The sequence below is a fragment of the Mirounga leonina genome, unplaced genomic scaffold (assembly GCF_011800145.1).
Source record: "Mirounga leonina isolate KUSES-001 unplaced genomic scaffold, KU_Mleo_1.0 Mir_418, whole genome shotgun sequence".
In the NCBI taxonomy this organism is placed as follows: Eukaryota; Metazoa; Chordata; class Mammalia; order Carnivora; family Phocidae; genus Mirounga; species Mirounga leonina.
In genome coordinates, this window is record NW_023270739.1 from 5,821,126 (window position 1) to 5,836,475 (window position 15,350).

At 55.1% G+C, this 15,350-nt stretch overlaps 1 protein-coding gene across 1 annotated transcript in view; it reads right to left on the reverse strand.

Annotated features, from left to right (window-relative positions):
• Positions 1–15,350, reverse strand: part of CACNA1I (calcium voltage-gated channel subunit alpha1 I) — a 102,115-nt gene that overhangs the window by 60,467 nt on the left and 26,298 nt on the right. Inside the window, exon 4 of the mRNA XM_034987258.1 lies at positions 2,341–2,438. Within this exon, the coding sequence (XP_034843149.1) occupies positions 2,341–2,438 (98 nt within the window). The remainder of the gene's footprint in view (positions 1–2,340; positions 2,439–15,350) is intronic.

Genomic DNA, 15,350 nt, shown 5'->3' on the forward strand with positions numbered 1-15,350 from the left:
CATAGGGTGGCTGCCTGGGACAGCAATGGGGAGGGCTTGGGGGTGGGGGGGACAGAAGAAATGTGGCCCCTCCCGTGCCCTCCCTCTGAGGTTGCTCAGGCCACACGCTGGGCTTCCCCGATAACAACCCAAGGTGAGGCCTGGGACTTCCAGGCATCTGCTCTCTCAGTCCCGCCCGGCCCGGACCCGGCCATCACTCACCCACAGTCCCGTCCTAAGGCCAGCTCGCCCCCACCCATGCTCCTCACTCTTGCCGGGCGTTTCCAAAACACTCCCTGGCCTGGTTAATCCCCGGGCCACACTGGGTCTCAGTTCGGACACCTCCTTGGACCACCAGCCCCCCCACCCTCCCCATGTCGTGCCCCACGTGCTCCACGATGCCTGGGCACCTCTCTGAGCACCGACGGCACTGTCACCCTGGCACGGGACAACCGCTCAACACACTTGCCCTGTGTGTCCACATAACGGGTATTTCTTGAGCGACTTCCACGTACTAGGCATAGTTGTGGCACTCTATGAAGGGAGTCCATCTCATGGCCAGCTTCCCCAGTAAAGGGTGGTGGGGCATGAGGGGAGGGGAACGCACACTGTGGCAGGTGTGCTGGTCAGACGCCTGGGCTCCAAGCTGCCTGCTGTGTGACCTTGGACTTCTCGCGGCCCTCTCTGGGCCTTTTTTGTCTTCATTTGTTCAATGGGCTAAAGATGGTTTTGAACTAGGTAATCTTTAGGATCACCTTGTAGGATTGGTGGGGGTGGGAAGGAGAGGGAGAAGCTGGCACCTCCCCACCCTGCCCCCAAGGGAGTCTCCCCAGAGCAGTGGGAGGGGACCAGGGGGAAGCACACTGAACTGCTTCTCCCCACACCCCTCACAGCTTTGCTCCTCATCACTCACCCCTACCCGTCCCCTGCCTCCCCATCCTTCCTCAGGACTGTCAGAGTAGCGCTCAGGGCTCCCAGGGTTCCCATCATGTCAACCTTCACGTGTGGGGAGGTGCCCCCATATGTGCGCCCCCCAGGGTCCCCTCCATACTTCGCCCGGCCTGCCCATCTCAGAATGAAGTTACCATCTGGCCACCCATCTTGCTCCATAAATACCCTGGGGCCTGCCCTCCACTGCCCTAGCAGGCCTGCCCAGAGTCAGGCCAGCCCCACGGGCTCTCACCGCGGACGGGCTGTGGAGAGGTTGGCTGGGTGGAGCAGGTGACAAAGCCCCAAGGCCCCAAGACTGAGAATTGGGCGGGGGGGAATGAGGACCACTCTGACTCTGCAGGAGGAAGAGGTGCCAGAGGACCTCCCCTCTTCTGCAGACAGGGAAACTGAGGCTCGGGCAAGGAAGAGAAGCAAGGGTTTGGAGAGAGCCAGGGAAAGAGCTGGGCTCAGGGCAGACGGAACTCTGCGCAGAACCCTGTCCTGCCGCTGAATTGCTGTGTGACATCATGCAAACCGCTTCCCCTCTCTGAACCTCACCCTGGTTGTCGAGAGGATTAAGTCAGCCATCAATATGCCAAATGCCACACAGGAGGTGGGAAGGTGCTCATAAAACTTCCTGTCCTTCCCTGACAGGGCTGAAACCCCATGCAGGCCGAGAGCTCCCTCCTCCTCTCCTTCCCTGTCCCCCATCCTATTCCTAACTCAGGGTAGTAGAAAGAACAGTGCTCGGGAAGTCAGGAGGCCTCTTGAGCAAGTTAATTCGCATCTCCAAGTCTCGGTCTTTTTGGTCTTTTCACCTCAGAAAAGGTTTTCCGTGAGAACAGCCCACCTCCCTCGCAGAGGGATTATAAGGCTCACGAGAAATCATGGAGATGGAAAAGCTCTGAAAACTATGAATCTGGGCAGACGTCAGGGCTTGTTGTTATAACATAACTTTTCAACACTGGGCGGGTGGACAGACAGACGGATGGGTGGGTCCTGATGTGGAGCGGGGAGGCCCGTGGTCGGGTGATGGAGCCTGAGTCCTAAGTCAGCGCAAGTGAGGAATCTGGGGATCCCCTCCCCAGTGAAAGGCGGCATGATGCTCTCCCTCAAACTAAGCAGCTTCTTTTCACACACGTGTCCCCCTCGACAGCCACCCCCCACAAGGAGCCTTGTTGCTGAAAAGCCAGACTCCCCCGAACGCTGCCATCAAGTTCTTACGGACTCAGAGGTACCAGGACCTCCCTCCAGGATCTCCAGGCCCAAATACGGGCCCATGAGCCTGATGGGAACAAGACCCACATCTGTCTGGTCACCGAAGGATCCCCATGCCCAGTACAGGCACTGGAAGGTGCTGGTCAGTCTTGTCCTAGTGCAGGAATGGCTGGGGGAGGGGGGCGGGGGGGCAACAGAGGGGAGCCAACTCACTGGGCACACGGTTGATGGCTTTGAGGGGCCTCAGGACACGCACGGTGCGGATGGCCGACAGGTTGATGTTCTGAAGGTCCAGGGAGTACTCGACCATCCTGCAGAGAAAGAGGGGAGAGTAAGGGACAGAGCAGGAGACACACTCAGGGCCACGGACCAGGCCACGGCCATCTAGCCACCCACGCACACCCATCCGTGCCCACGGCCGCCTGGAGGGGAGAGGTAAGGAACGGGACCAGAATCCGGGCTATGGCCCAGTCAGCTGTGTGGTCTGGGCTGTTGCCCCCTCTGTAAGTGGACCTGGTGGCATCTGGCTCCTACCGTCCTGGGGATTCCAATAGATGCAGTGGCGGGGGAGGCAGAGGGAGCAGAGGAGCAGAGCCCTGGGGTCCCCACTGAGTGCCCAGCACTGTGCCAGGTGGCTCTTGCCCTTGCTTCCCCAGCAGCCTCTGAAGCAGGGAAAGCTCGCAGGGGAGAACCAAGGCAGGGGAGACCCCCGGCTGACCCCAGGTGGTGACCAGAGGGCAAAATCATAGTTACAGTGTCAAATCCTGGCTGCCAGCAGAGGCCCAGAGCCAAGCCCCCAGTGCTTATATCTCCCCGAGCCCCCAGGCCCCCAGCAAGCCTAGCTTAGATGCCCAGGTTTACAGATGAGGAGAGGAACCAGAGAGAGGTGACACTGCATGGCCCAGGTCACCCAGCCAGGCCCACACCACGCCTGCCCCTCCCTGTCTGCTCTCCAGGCCTCTGAGCCCAACCACGGGCTCACAGCAGTCCAGGTATCACAGGCCCCATCTCCGGGGATGTCACAGGCACACTGTATTTCGCTTCCACGCTCTCCTGGGCACGCTCCCTGCAAGGCACCCAGGCTCCAGCCTCATGAGCTCACTGCACTCCCCATGCCAAGAGTTTGCGCCCACCGTCCCTTCCGCCTGGGATGCTGTCTTTCTCATCTCTGTCCACTGAAACCTTACTCATGCTTTAAGGATCCAGGCAGATGCCCCTAGAGTCCTGGAAGTTTTTCCACACCAGAGTCTGCGATGAACCAAGCCAGTGTGGGTGCTACAGACCCAAGAATGACTCAGAGCTGGCCCCAACCCTCAGGAGTACCCACTGGAGCCAGGGAGAGACCCAAAGGCAGAGATGAGGCCTCATCAAACAGGTCCACCCTCCCTCTCCACATGCAACCGGCCCTGAAACACCTTGGAGGCAGTTTGTCTCCTCCAGGAAGTCTTCCCAGATCTCCACTGGAGGCAGATCTCTGGGGTCCCCTCTGTGGTGTCCTGGCTTCCATCAGATCCTACCTGCTCAGTTACTACCTGTCCCTGCTTTCCCCCCTGAAGGACGCCCCCCCCCACCAGGCCTACAGCCTCGGCCTGACCCCCGCCCCCCAGCCCCCCCGCCCCCGCCCCGCTCACCAGACCACCAGACCCTTCCTCCCCCTCCCCGCCCCCCATCCTCCACCCCAGGGCTCCACCTGTTACTCCCATCAGCGGGGAAATGAAGGCTTTTCCTACACACCATGCAAACTTTTCCAACTGTTATGAAGCCACCGCCCCCTCCCGCTGCTGGAAGAATAATTGAGCCAAAGCTTCTTTGCCTGAGATGCCTCCATCCAGCCCCCAGCTTTCTGGGGCACAGGCTCTGGCTCCCATGCTCTCTGTCGCATGCAGTCACACACGTGCACGCAACTGTCGGTGCACACAAACACTCACTCCTTGGACACCCTCATCCACACACACTCCTACCAGAGCCCAAATTCAGAAGAGGGGGCGTGACCAAAAAAGTGACAGAACTTTAGATGGAGACCTGGGGGGCCAAAGAGGGGAGGCAGAAGAGGAGGAGGGGGAGGGAAAGGAGAGGGAGGGGGGAGAAAAGGAAGCGGGAGGGGGGAGGGGGAGGGGAGGAAGAGGGGGGAGGGGAGGAAAAGGAGGTAGGAGGAGGAGGAGGAGGAGGAAGAGGAGAGACGGGTACTAGGGGCAGCAGCCTGGCAGAGAGGGTGCTGCAGGCTGAGGCCAGCCCAGGGGCAGTGGGTGAGGACAGGGGGTGATGTGTGAAGGGGCACCGAGGGAGTGGAGCTGTATGAGGATTCCGTGTGTGGGCGAGCCAACTGTCATTTTCGTACTTTGTAGAAAGAGCTCTCCAGGCAGCCAGGGAGATGTGTGTGATGAAGGCACTATGGGGGCGGCACACACAGGCACACAAACAGGTGCTCACACACACACACACACACACTCACACCCCAGGTCTAGGAGAGCCGCCCCAGCTCCAGCCAGCCCCGCCCCCTGCCCCTCCCCCACCCACCCTCTTTCTCCCGCCCTGGCTCCCTGCATGCTCCCTCCATGCTGCCCACAGGGGCAGCACCATGCCCTGGGCACAGCTGGGCCCCCCGGGCTCCGTGGGTGCTTTGCTGGGGGTGCTGGGGTGGGGGTTCCCAGACTCCGCCCGACTGAACCCACTGGGATCCTTTGTTTCGGGAGCCCCAGGGCACACCTGCTGAGCTCTGGCAGGTGACGGCCCAGGATTTGTTCCCATCCCCACGAAATCTCGCAATAAAAATAAATAGATGCTTCACAGAGGATGGCTAGACAGAGAAAAGCACATGGTGTTTGAGGGCCTACTGCCTGCCAGGCAGTTCTCATTCCTTACCTGCGTTAACCCGTTTGAGCCTCCCTATTACCTGGAACCCACTGCACTGTTCCCCACACTCCCCTGGACCAGGGCTCCCCACTATGGGTGCCTTCAGGCCAACCCTGCCTGTCCCCTGGCCCTGCCTCACACTGCTCCAGGGGCTCCATGTCCCCCTAAGTAGAACCTGTGGGAGACTGGAATGACTGGTTCTTAATTAAGGCAGGTTGCTCACTGCCGCCCTGTCCCGGCCCTGCCCCGGGGACAGGCCGGGACCAAGGATAGGAAACATCTACAGATGCCCAGCCTATTCAGGCTCAAGCTTTCCCTTTGTGTTTCTCTAAAACAAGGAGGGGACTGGCCCCTGGGTTCTGAGTGAGGTACAGGGTGTTCGTGAATGTCACCACGGCCTATGATTAGCCAGAGTCAGGAAGCTTTAGGATCTGAGCACCTCTCAGATCCCAACCAGCTCATGGGAGGCTGATCAGACGCATGCCCATCTCTGAGGTGGACTGAAGCAGCCACTGCCTGGCAGGCCCAGAGAGACGCATTGGCCCAGCCCCTTCCTTCCCTTCCCCCTAACGCGACCCTCCAGGTCTTCGGTGAGGGAACACACCTTCTTCAGTCTACTGCAGAAATGCCCCTGAGACCTCATCACTTGCAGTCCTCAGGGTGTCCACTGAAAAGCTCCCATGAGAAATTTCTTGGAGGGCGCCTGGGTGGCTCAGTCGTTAAGCGTCTGCCTTCGGCTCAGGTCATGATCCCAGGACCCTGGAATCAAGCCCCACATCGGACTCCCTGCTCGGCAGGAAGCCTGCTTCTCCCTCTCCCACTCCCACTGCTTGTGTTCCTGCTCTCGCTATCTCTCTCTCTCTAATAAATAAATAAAATCTTTTTTTTAAAAATTTAAAAAAGAGAGAAATTTCTTGAGAATTTAGTGTTAGGAATCTCAGCTCTGAGCTTCCTGGCAGTCCAGTCAAAAGAGGAAAGGTGATGAGTTACTGAGTTATTAGCAGCAAGAAAGATCCTTCCAGGAAATCCACTTGCCTAAACATTCCTACCAGGTTCTAACCCTCTCTTCTATATTTCTACTTGGGGATGTTATATTGCACCTTATTCTGGAGGAATAAGATAGGATATAAATGCATTCAGTGACAAAGAACACACAGTAAGTACACAGTGAAGAATCCAGGAGTTCTCGGGCGCCTGGGTGGCTCAGTTGGTTAAGCGACTGCCTTCGGCTCAGGTCATGATCCTGGAGTCCCGGGATCGAGTCCCGCATCAGGCTCCCTGCTCGGCAGGGAGTCTGCTTCTCCCTCTGACCCTCCTCCCTCTCATGCTCTCTGTCTCTCATTCTCTCTGTCTCAAATAAATAAATAAAATCTTTAAAAAAAAAAAAAAAAGAATCCAGGAGTTCTCATTCTTCTCTGAGGGGAAGAGGATAGAAAGGGGGACATTGGACAAGGATGGAGAGAGATGGGCAGAGCACATAGCTAGGAGGGTGGAACTGTGGGTTTAAGTCTATCCCCCGGGAACCACGCTGTCCTAACAGTGACTCTGTGCACCATCTTGGGACAGTCTGCTCACAGCTCCCTGACCCCTGCCCTAGTCTGGTCACCGTCCCTCTCTCCTGACAACCACAGCAGCTTGCTGACTGTTCTCCTGTCTCTTGCTTCCTCCCCACCCTGTACCCCTTCCTCAGTCAGCTAAAACTTCCTAAAATTCAAATCTAGCTGTATCACTCACTGACTTAAACCCTCAGTGGCTCCTCATTGTCCTCAAAACAAAGTCTCTGCCCCTGACCAAGGCCTACAAGGCCCTCCAGTCTGGCCTTCCCTTTCCCCAACTCCTGTTCCTACACCACACAGCTGAGACATCATCACCCTAGGCCTGTCAAGCTCCCCAAATACACCCTGTTCTTACCCCCTTTCCTGTGCTCAGTGCCCCTTCCCCCTTGCTCCCAGCCTTCCTTCAAGACCATCTCCTCCATGAAGCCCCCGCTCACCCCCTCCATACACCGCAGGCTGAATTGACCCCTCTCTGCTCTGGCTTATTCCACACTCTGTTCATTCATCCTGTCTAGCATGGGTTCCCCCAAAGCAGACCCTGAGCCAAGAGCTCTGGCGGTGATCCCAAGGAGTGTGGCAAGGGAGGGGAGGAAACAGAGAAAAGCCAATGAGGGGCTGTTCATGAGAGGATCACTGCTGTGGACAATGGGGGCACAACCAGTAGCCCCTGAAAGACTGTGTGGAGTGGGCCTCAGAATGGGACCAGAGTGGGGCGAGCCTGGCCATGCACCCCCCTCCTTCTGTGACATACTCCCACACCAGGCCCACACAGCAAACAGTAGGCACTCAGGGATCTACTTAGCATGAATAACACGGGTGACAAAAGAAGCTACCTCCTTCCTCCTCCTCCTACTCTAGGTGACAGCTGTGGGAGACCCCCTCCAAAAAAGAGAAGGTAAAGAGGGGGTCACTCTATGGGTGAATAACCACTGGGCTGACTTCCCTCGGGCCCCAAGTAAGACATCACTTATGGGAGTGAGAAATTAATTCCTAATTACACAGTTACTTTATCACACAGCTTTCAGTGCTAAAAGTCTAAAAAAAAATCAACAAAACCCCCACTACCTCCTGCCAGCTCCCAAGCGCCTAATTAGGTAAGTAATTTTGCTTTAAAGGGAACACTTCTGTCCTGACATCACCCCAGGAAGAGAGTAGCTGAACCCAGTTCCGGGGCTGTCCTTGAGGAGAGGGACTCAGGTGGGGTCATTCCAGAGTGGGCTGGGAGAGAAGACATCTGCTCTTCAGGGCACAACCCTACCTATTCCTGCTGAGGAGTCTCCCTCCCCCACCCCCAGATCCCCTGGCTCCCAGGAGAGGCCCAGAGACCCAGGCCCGGTCAACCAGCGGACACCATCCCCCAGCCACAGTGACTAGTTCAGGGTGGGCATGGGACCCCAAGGTGGGCCATGAGGGACAGCCCGGCCGTTGAGCTGGGACAACAGGGAAGAGGGCTCTCCTTGGCTAAGCTACTGCCTGGAAACCCTAAGGCGCTAATGGCCATCTTGCCTCCGTGGTGGCCTAAGAATTCTGCCAACTCAAAAAAAGGCTGAGTCCAGAGCTGGAGAAAGGCAGGATCCTGACCATATGGTTTGAGCACTCCCTCTATCCGAATCCCAGATCTGCCCTCTGCTTTTTCCAGTTCTGTGAGCCAATACATTCCCTTTGGGGCCTGGACCCCATTTGCCTTTGGTTTCTCTCATTGACAACTCAGAGTCCTGGCTGATTCAGAAGGGTTTCCTGACCTTCCCCCTGGTGGGATTATGGCCACTGCCAGATTTGGAAGCTGAGGCTCAGAAAGAGCCCAGATCACACAGCCCGGGAGCATGAGATCCAGGAGCTCTGCCCAGCCCGCCCCCTCCCATCAGGCATCAGGCCAGCCGCCTTTCTGGCCCCCAAGCAGCCCCCCCCTCAGCTGGTCAGGTGGCCAGGAAGCCCACCACACACAGCAGTACACGGAATAGGGTCAGCACCCTCAGGGGCAGTTTTACCCAGTGGTTAGAGCATGGAGCCTGGATCCCAACCCCAGCTCTGCTATGTGACCCTTGGCAAGTCACTGACCTCCCAGGGGTGTGGGGAGACTGAAATGTGCCCCTATACGGATTCAGTGCTTAGAACAGGGTCTGGCCCCGGGGTGCCTGCGTGGTTCAGTCAGTTGAGCGTCATAAGATCAAGCCCCGTGTCAGGCTTGAGCTCAGCGGGGAGTCTGCTCGAGTTTCTCTGCCTCTCTCTCTGCCCCTCCCCCCCTTGCACACACTCTCATTCTCTCTCACGTGCGCTCTCTTTCTAATAAATTAATAAATCTTAAAAAAAAAAAGACCAGGGCCTGGCCCAAGGAGGAGCCAAAGAAGCACCAGCAGTTCCTTCTTCTGTCACAGCCTCATTCCCCGCCTCAGCTCACACCTGCCCACGAATCACACATGCCTGCTTAAACCCCTCCCTGAATCCCACCTCCTGCCTGAGAAAAGTCCAGGCAGGAAGGGCCTCCAGAAGCTCTGACGTGACCCCAGCACTGTCTGCCACGTGCCCTGCCTTCCAGGGGCGCCTCCCATGCTCCCACAGTGCACCGGGCTTTTTCCAAGCTACCTGCCTTTGCATCTGCCAGTCCTACCTATGCTTTCCAGATCCCACCCCTGAACTGAGCTTGAGCTTGCCTGCCTTTTGTCCCACTGTCCTCTAGGAGGGCACCTCTGGCTCTGACGTGTGCTCTGTCGTGTCCCGGTTCCTCAGGGCAGGGGCGGGCTCAGAGTCCCAACTGGGTCCCCAGTGTCCCAGCCCAGGGCCTGGCTTAGAGGCGGGCTCTCCACGCCAGCTTGTCAAACACAGAACTTGAGGGACAAGATCAGAAAAAAAAAAAAGCTTGGAGCTGACTAGAAGCAACATGAAGTGACTGAGATTTAACATCTTTCCAGGAAATACCCCTCCCAGGAGATGATTTCTGTGTGTTGCTGATAAAAATAGGGTGTTTCCTCAATCTTTGCAAGGGGCCCACAGGGGCTTTCTTAAAATGTAATTTAAGATGTAGCTAATGGAAAGGAAGCTGAGATGCTGGAAATGGCAGATCATCTGTCAGGAGGCAGCTCTGTGATGATTCAGGCTTGCTCTAGTGGATAACTAGACCACCAGCCTACACCCCTACCCTGCACTTAGCACATAGTAGGTGTTCAGTGGAGGGAAGAAAGGCGGGAGGGAAGAAATAATGGAAAGAGAGAATTAGAGAACAATCACATTAACCCTTGGACCTTGGCCAGCACTTTCTGATTTACATCCTCACACTATTCCTATGAAACCAGAAAACAGAGGTTCTTAAGCCCATTTGACTGTTAAAGAAACAGATGCTCTGAAACCAACTCAGGCCAAGTTCAGAGTCAAGGAAAGATTTGGGGCCACAAAGTCAAAGGAAAGGCTGCATACACAGACCCCAGGCAGGTGGGATCCAGGTTAGCCCTGGGGACCGCGGGAGCAGGAGATCCCACGTCTTCTCTAGACACTCTAGTCACTCAGGTGACAATACTCCAGTGACCTCATCTCTGGGTAGAGTTGCCACACAAATACAGGATTCCCAGTTAAGTCGGAATTTCAGATAAACAATAATACATCATTTTTAAGTATAGGTCCCAAACATGCCTCATGATGTCTGCTTCATGAAATTTAGCACGGTTACAACCAGCATAGTCTGGGCAGGATCAGTGGACACAGCTGCTGGGAACCAGACACAGACACTTTGGGCTCTACCAGACGTTGGGGGTAAAGGTCCCTCTCAGAGGACCCACCTGGCAGCCCTCTGAGGGCTGATGAAGTTGCCCACGTCCTCAGGGGCAGATGGACTGGAATATTTTGGCCTCTGAAAAGGTAAAACCCCTCATGCTATGAGTCAGCATGGGCTCTGGAGCCAGCCGTATCTGAGCACATCCCGGATCTGGCCCATACAAGCTGTATGACCTGGGGCAGGCTGCTAATGTCTCTGAACCTCCGTTTCCACATCTGTGACATGGTGTTAACCACCCCCTCCCCCAAGTTCTGGGATTGTGAGGACGTAAGAGAGCGCATTGCAGTCAGTAAACACTACTTCTGCTAAACCAGCTTATTTCTGCTGATTTCTGCCTACCCAGAGCTCCCTTCCTTCCCCGCTCTTAGGGAAAGAGACATTTTGCAAAGTCTACCCTCCCCACTCTCAGGCCACGTGGCGTGGGTGGGGCTGGACTCGCACCCTGTTCAGGGGATGGGACCTGACCCAGCTCTGGCCAATCAGAGCACAGCCTCATCCCAGCCGCAGTGATTGGTTCAGGAATGAGCACATGACCCACGCCAGCCAATCCAAGTCAAGGAAGCTACGTTCCACACTCCTTGGAGTGACGTGAAAAGGAAGGTCCCCTTTCAGTGAATCCAAGAGAGTGGGCTCTGAGCCCAGGGCTGCCCTCCGCCACCCGCACCCTGGGAGGAAAGCTGCCGGGATGTATGTCAGCAGAGTAACGAGCAGAGCTGTAGGATGGAAGGGCACAGTGTCTAGTGATCTCTTCCAGGATTCTGGATCAAATGGGCCCTGAAGCCAGAGACCCTGCAGCTTTCAGGAAAGGAAACGATAAACTTAAACTAGGATGGTCAGGTTCCTGTCCTGTGTAACCGAGAGAGGCCTTCCTAATTCATGATTGACTGGTGTCCGGCTTGTCAGCCTGTGGCCTGAGAATCTGGTGATTTACCCCTCACCCCTCATAGCATGTAGCATCCTGTATCCATGGAAACAAACCTAAGCGGTTATCATCCCTCTCATCCACTCTAATCCACAGCAAATGAGAAAACCATCCACCCCAAGGTTCCCATTGTAATCTAACCAGGTCCACACCCACCCAATGCCAGTTCAGCTTAAAGACAGTGGCCCCACACTTGGGTGGCTCAGTCGGTTAAGCGTCTCCCTTTGGCTCAGATCATGATCCGGGGTCCTGAAATTGAGCCCCACGTTGGGCTCCCTACTCAGCAGGAAGTCTGTTTCTCCCTCTCCCTCTGACCCTCCCCCTGCTCATGCTCTTGCTCTGGTGTTCTCTCTCTCAAATGAATAAATAAAAAATCTTTAAGAAGGAAGGAAGGAAAGAAGGGAGGGAGGGAGGGAGAGAGAGAGAAAGAAGAAAGAAAGAAAAGGAAAGAGAAAGGAAGGAAGGAAGAAAAGAAAGAAAGAAAACGGCTCCAGATACCCCCTCCCACAGCTCCACAGTGCCTGGGCACAACAGATTCCAAACAAACAAGTCATGGAGACTCCCCCTCCATGCTGGCCCAGAGCCAAGGTCTGGAGACTCTGGGATGATGAGTCAGCCTCAGCCCTGCCCTCAGAGCACCCAGTGCTTGGAGTAGACAGACCTATCTATAGAGCCCAGGATAAATCAGGATGGAAAGACATGAAGACCAGGAGGGTGCCCTGGTCTTGCTGACATAGGAGTGCTTCCCTGATTCACAGATGATGCACACAGAGTCATGCCGGAGGGAGGCCAGCTCTAAAGGCTTCTGGAAACAGCCACAATGATGACACTCTGACACCCATAACCACAGCCCGGTCTGTGAGCGGGACAAGCCTCTGCACAGCCTGCATGGGTTGGATTTGACTTTAAACTTCTCAATAGATCACACACCCTGCCCCGTCAGCCCAGGCAGAGCTCCGGAGGCTCCAACTAGGCTTGGTAACATGGTAGGGCCACAGCTTTGGCCAAGAGCAGAGAAACTCAGGCCGTAGGAGAGGAATGTGGCACATTCTGAGAGTTGCCCACGTAATGTGCACTCTCTCTTCTTCCAATCCTGCCTGGCCCCAGGGAACAATTCTTGGTTGACTGAGCCAAATTCAATGATGTTTTCTATTTTCCTAGCTATCCCTGCAGCTAAAGATGGCCACAAGACCCAGCTCTGGCCAAATGTGCTAGCACAGGGGAAGGATCTAGGAAAGAAAATGTCTTCCTGATCTAAGTAGACACTCGCAGCTGGCATAGCCTGGTTTCCTTTCATCCTTCCTTCCTTCAATGCAAACACGAAGCCCACAGCTTCAGCAGCTACCTTGTGACCATGAAAGAAAGGCCTGGAAAATCACGGACATTAGCCCCCAGGACACAGAGCCATCATCAGCACCCACCGACTTCAGAACTTCATGTTATGTTGGAAAAACACCCCAGGATTTGCTCGAGCCACCACTGGTTGAGTTTTCCATTACTTGCAGCCAAGTGCATCCCAGCAAGTTACACAGAACCAGGACTCAATCCCGCCTCTGGAGCCTAGCTCCCTGGGTTCACCTCCTGGCCCTTTCCCTTACCAGCTCGTGACTGTGGGCGGGTCTCTCCCGGTTACGGGACCACATCTGTGAAATGGCACTGACCACAGTCCATCCCTCACAGAGCCAGTCTGAAGATTAAACCAGACAATGCACAGCTTGGGCCCACAGTGAGTATTTGGCAAACAGTAGATACTCTTACTTTTTATCACACCCCTGGATGGAGCCCAGGAAGATTCAATTCCCTCTGCTTTCTAAAGAACCACGGACGGGCACTTCAGACAAAAGGAACTCTCAGCAAGCAACTGCAGAGGGGACATGCCTGCCTGCTCTTTTTAGAAAGCTCTAGCCCAGGGTTGAGGAACAATTGACATTTCGTTTCCTAAGAGCCTATAAAAGTCAGGGTGGGCAAGCTGTTCCCTGTGTGCACTCACTCACTCAGGAGAAGAGATCCCAGGGTGTGATGGACACTGACCAGCCCCTCCTTCTCGCTCCCTGGCTAAGGGGCTGAGTTACTGACATTACTGCTATTTGTGTTAATATTTTTAATGATGATAGAAATTCTTAGGGGGAGTCCTCACGGTTCTGTTCACAAAGTACATCTACCTGTCATGAGAATTAACTCAGATCCTGGCCCCCGATCAGAGAGGGGGCCTTCCTCATGCTTCTTCCCCTTCCTGGGGTTCTCAGAACTAGGAATGCTCATCTCCACTTGAAGCGCTCCCAGTCAAGGGCATCTTGGGGGCCAAATGAACGAGAGCACCTGCATTGGGGCCACCCGGGCATTTGGCTGAAATGCAAATTCCTAGGCCCTCCACACTCCCTGGGTCTGGATCCTTGGGGCGAGGCCCAGGAATCTGCACTGTAACATGTACCCCAGAGATCCTGTTGCTCCTTGAACTTTGAGGAGCACTGAGAAGGGGTGCAAGGCTCTGCATGTGTTTGAGGAGTGGAGAGGTTGGATGCCTGTTCCTGGTCTGCTCATGCTCATCCCTTAGCTGCTCCACTTTCCTACATCAAGGCCCTCTCTGGGATGCCATCACAGTTGGAAGCTTTCAAGGGCTTTCCGACTCAAAGCAGCTCCTGTTCTCCGCTCTCATCCAAGGCAGGGGTCCACACCCTTGGCAAGGTTCAGCCTCATTCTGGAGAGGTCCCTGCAGGCCAGTCCTCCAGCCCTGGTTCACCTAAGAGAATCATCATTGGAATTTCTGGGAAAGCTTTTAACAGAAGTGCCCAGGCCCCTCCCCACAGATGGCAATGGCCATTCATGTTCTTGGTTAGGGGAGGAGGTAGAATTACCAGCACAATGCACCGAGGGAGATACAGAAATAAAGAATATCTCGGGCGCCTGGGTGGCTCAGTTGGTTAAGCGACTGCCTTCGGCTTAGGTCATGATCCCAGGGTCCTGGGATCGAGTCCCGCATCGGGCTTCCGGCTCAGCAGGAAGCCTGCTTCTCCCTCTCCCACTCCCCCTGCTTGTGTTCCTGCTCTCACTGTCTCTGTCTCTGTCAAATAAATAAATAAAATCTCTAAAAAAAAAAATAAGAAAACCTTTAAAAAAAAAAAAAAGAAATAAAGAATATCTCAAGTTCAACAATAATGCCATTGAATATTTCATGACCTCTTAATGGACAAAAGCAGAAAAGTGGTTTAAATGAGACAGGGACGTGGGTTCAACTATAACCCAATGCTTACTGGAGGTTTGTCACACACTGAAAGAGTCTCCAGTGAGGTGCCACAGGACTCACTATCCTGAGCTGATCAAGCACAGGAAGTAAATGTAATGAGTGACTGAATCAGGACTCCAAGAGATCACTGTAAGATAAAATTAATAGCAAAAAACGCAAAGTTTGGTACTTGGGTTAAGTAAAGGTCAGCTGTGTTTAGTTCCAGGATGGGAGAGACCTGGCTTAGAAAGTGAACACAACCAGGGGGTGGCAGGGAGCACAGCCACTCAACAGGTCACCACGTGGCACTGGGACAAGGACAACCCATTCTCTCTGCCCCATGAGCCATCACTGGGAGGCTGGGGACCTACCCCCAGCCAGGCACCATGGAGTCTCGCCCAGCAGGTGAGGCCGCCTCACCTATCCTTTGACAAATGGTGGCAGGTGTTGAGGACATTTCATGTAAAGAAAGGGAGGGCGCCTGGGTAGCTCAGTCGCTTAAGCATCTGCCTTTGGCTCAGGTCATGATCTCAGGGTCCTTCCAAATTCTGAAGGACTGTCATGAGTCTGTCAGAGATGCCCCCGCCTGCAGGCTCTGGGCCCCCTGTGCAATCAGGCCCCTGCCTCCCTCTCTGGCCTCATCTTTCAGCACCCGACCCCCTCCTCCAGGATCCCCAGGGTCCAACATCCCCCTCAAGCCCTTCCCCAAACAGCACCTGAGGCCCTCTGCATTCTGTCCCCTCTACCCCAGACCCCCTACCCCCATCCTCCGCCTGTTCAGCTCTTACTCACCGTGCAGGGCCTCTCTTCTTTAGGGAGCATACTCCACCCGGCTTGTGTCAATCAGGTCCCTGTTCCACAACCGCATGGTCCTCTACACTTCCTTACAACAGCATCGATCTC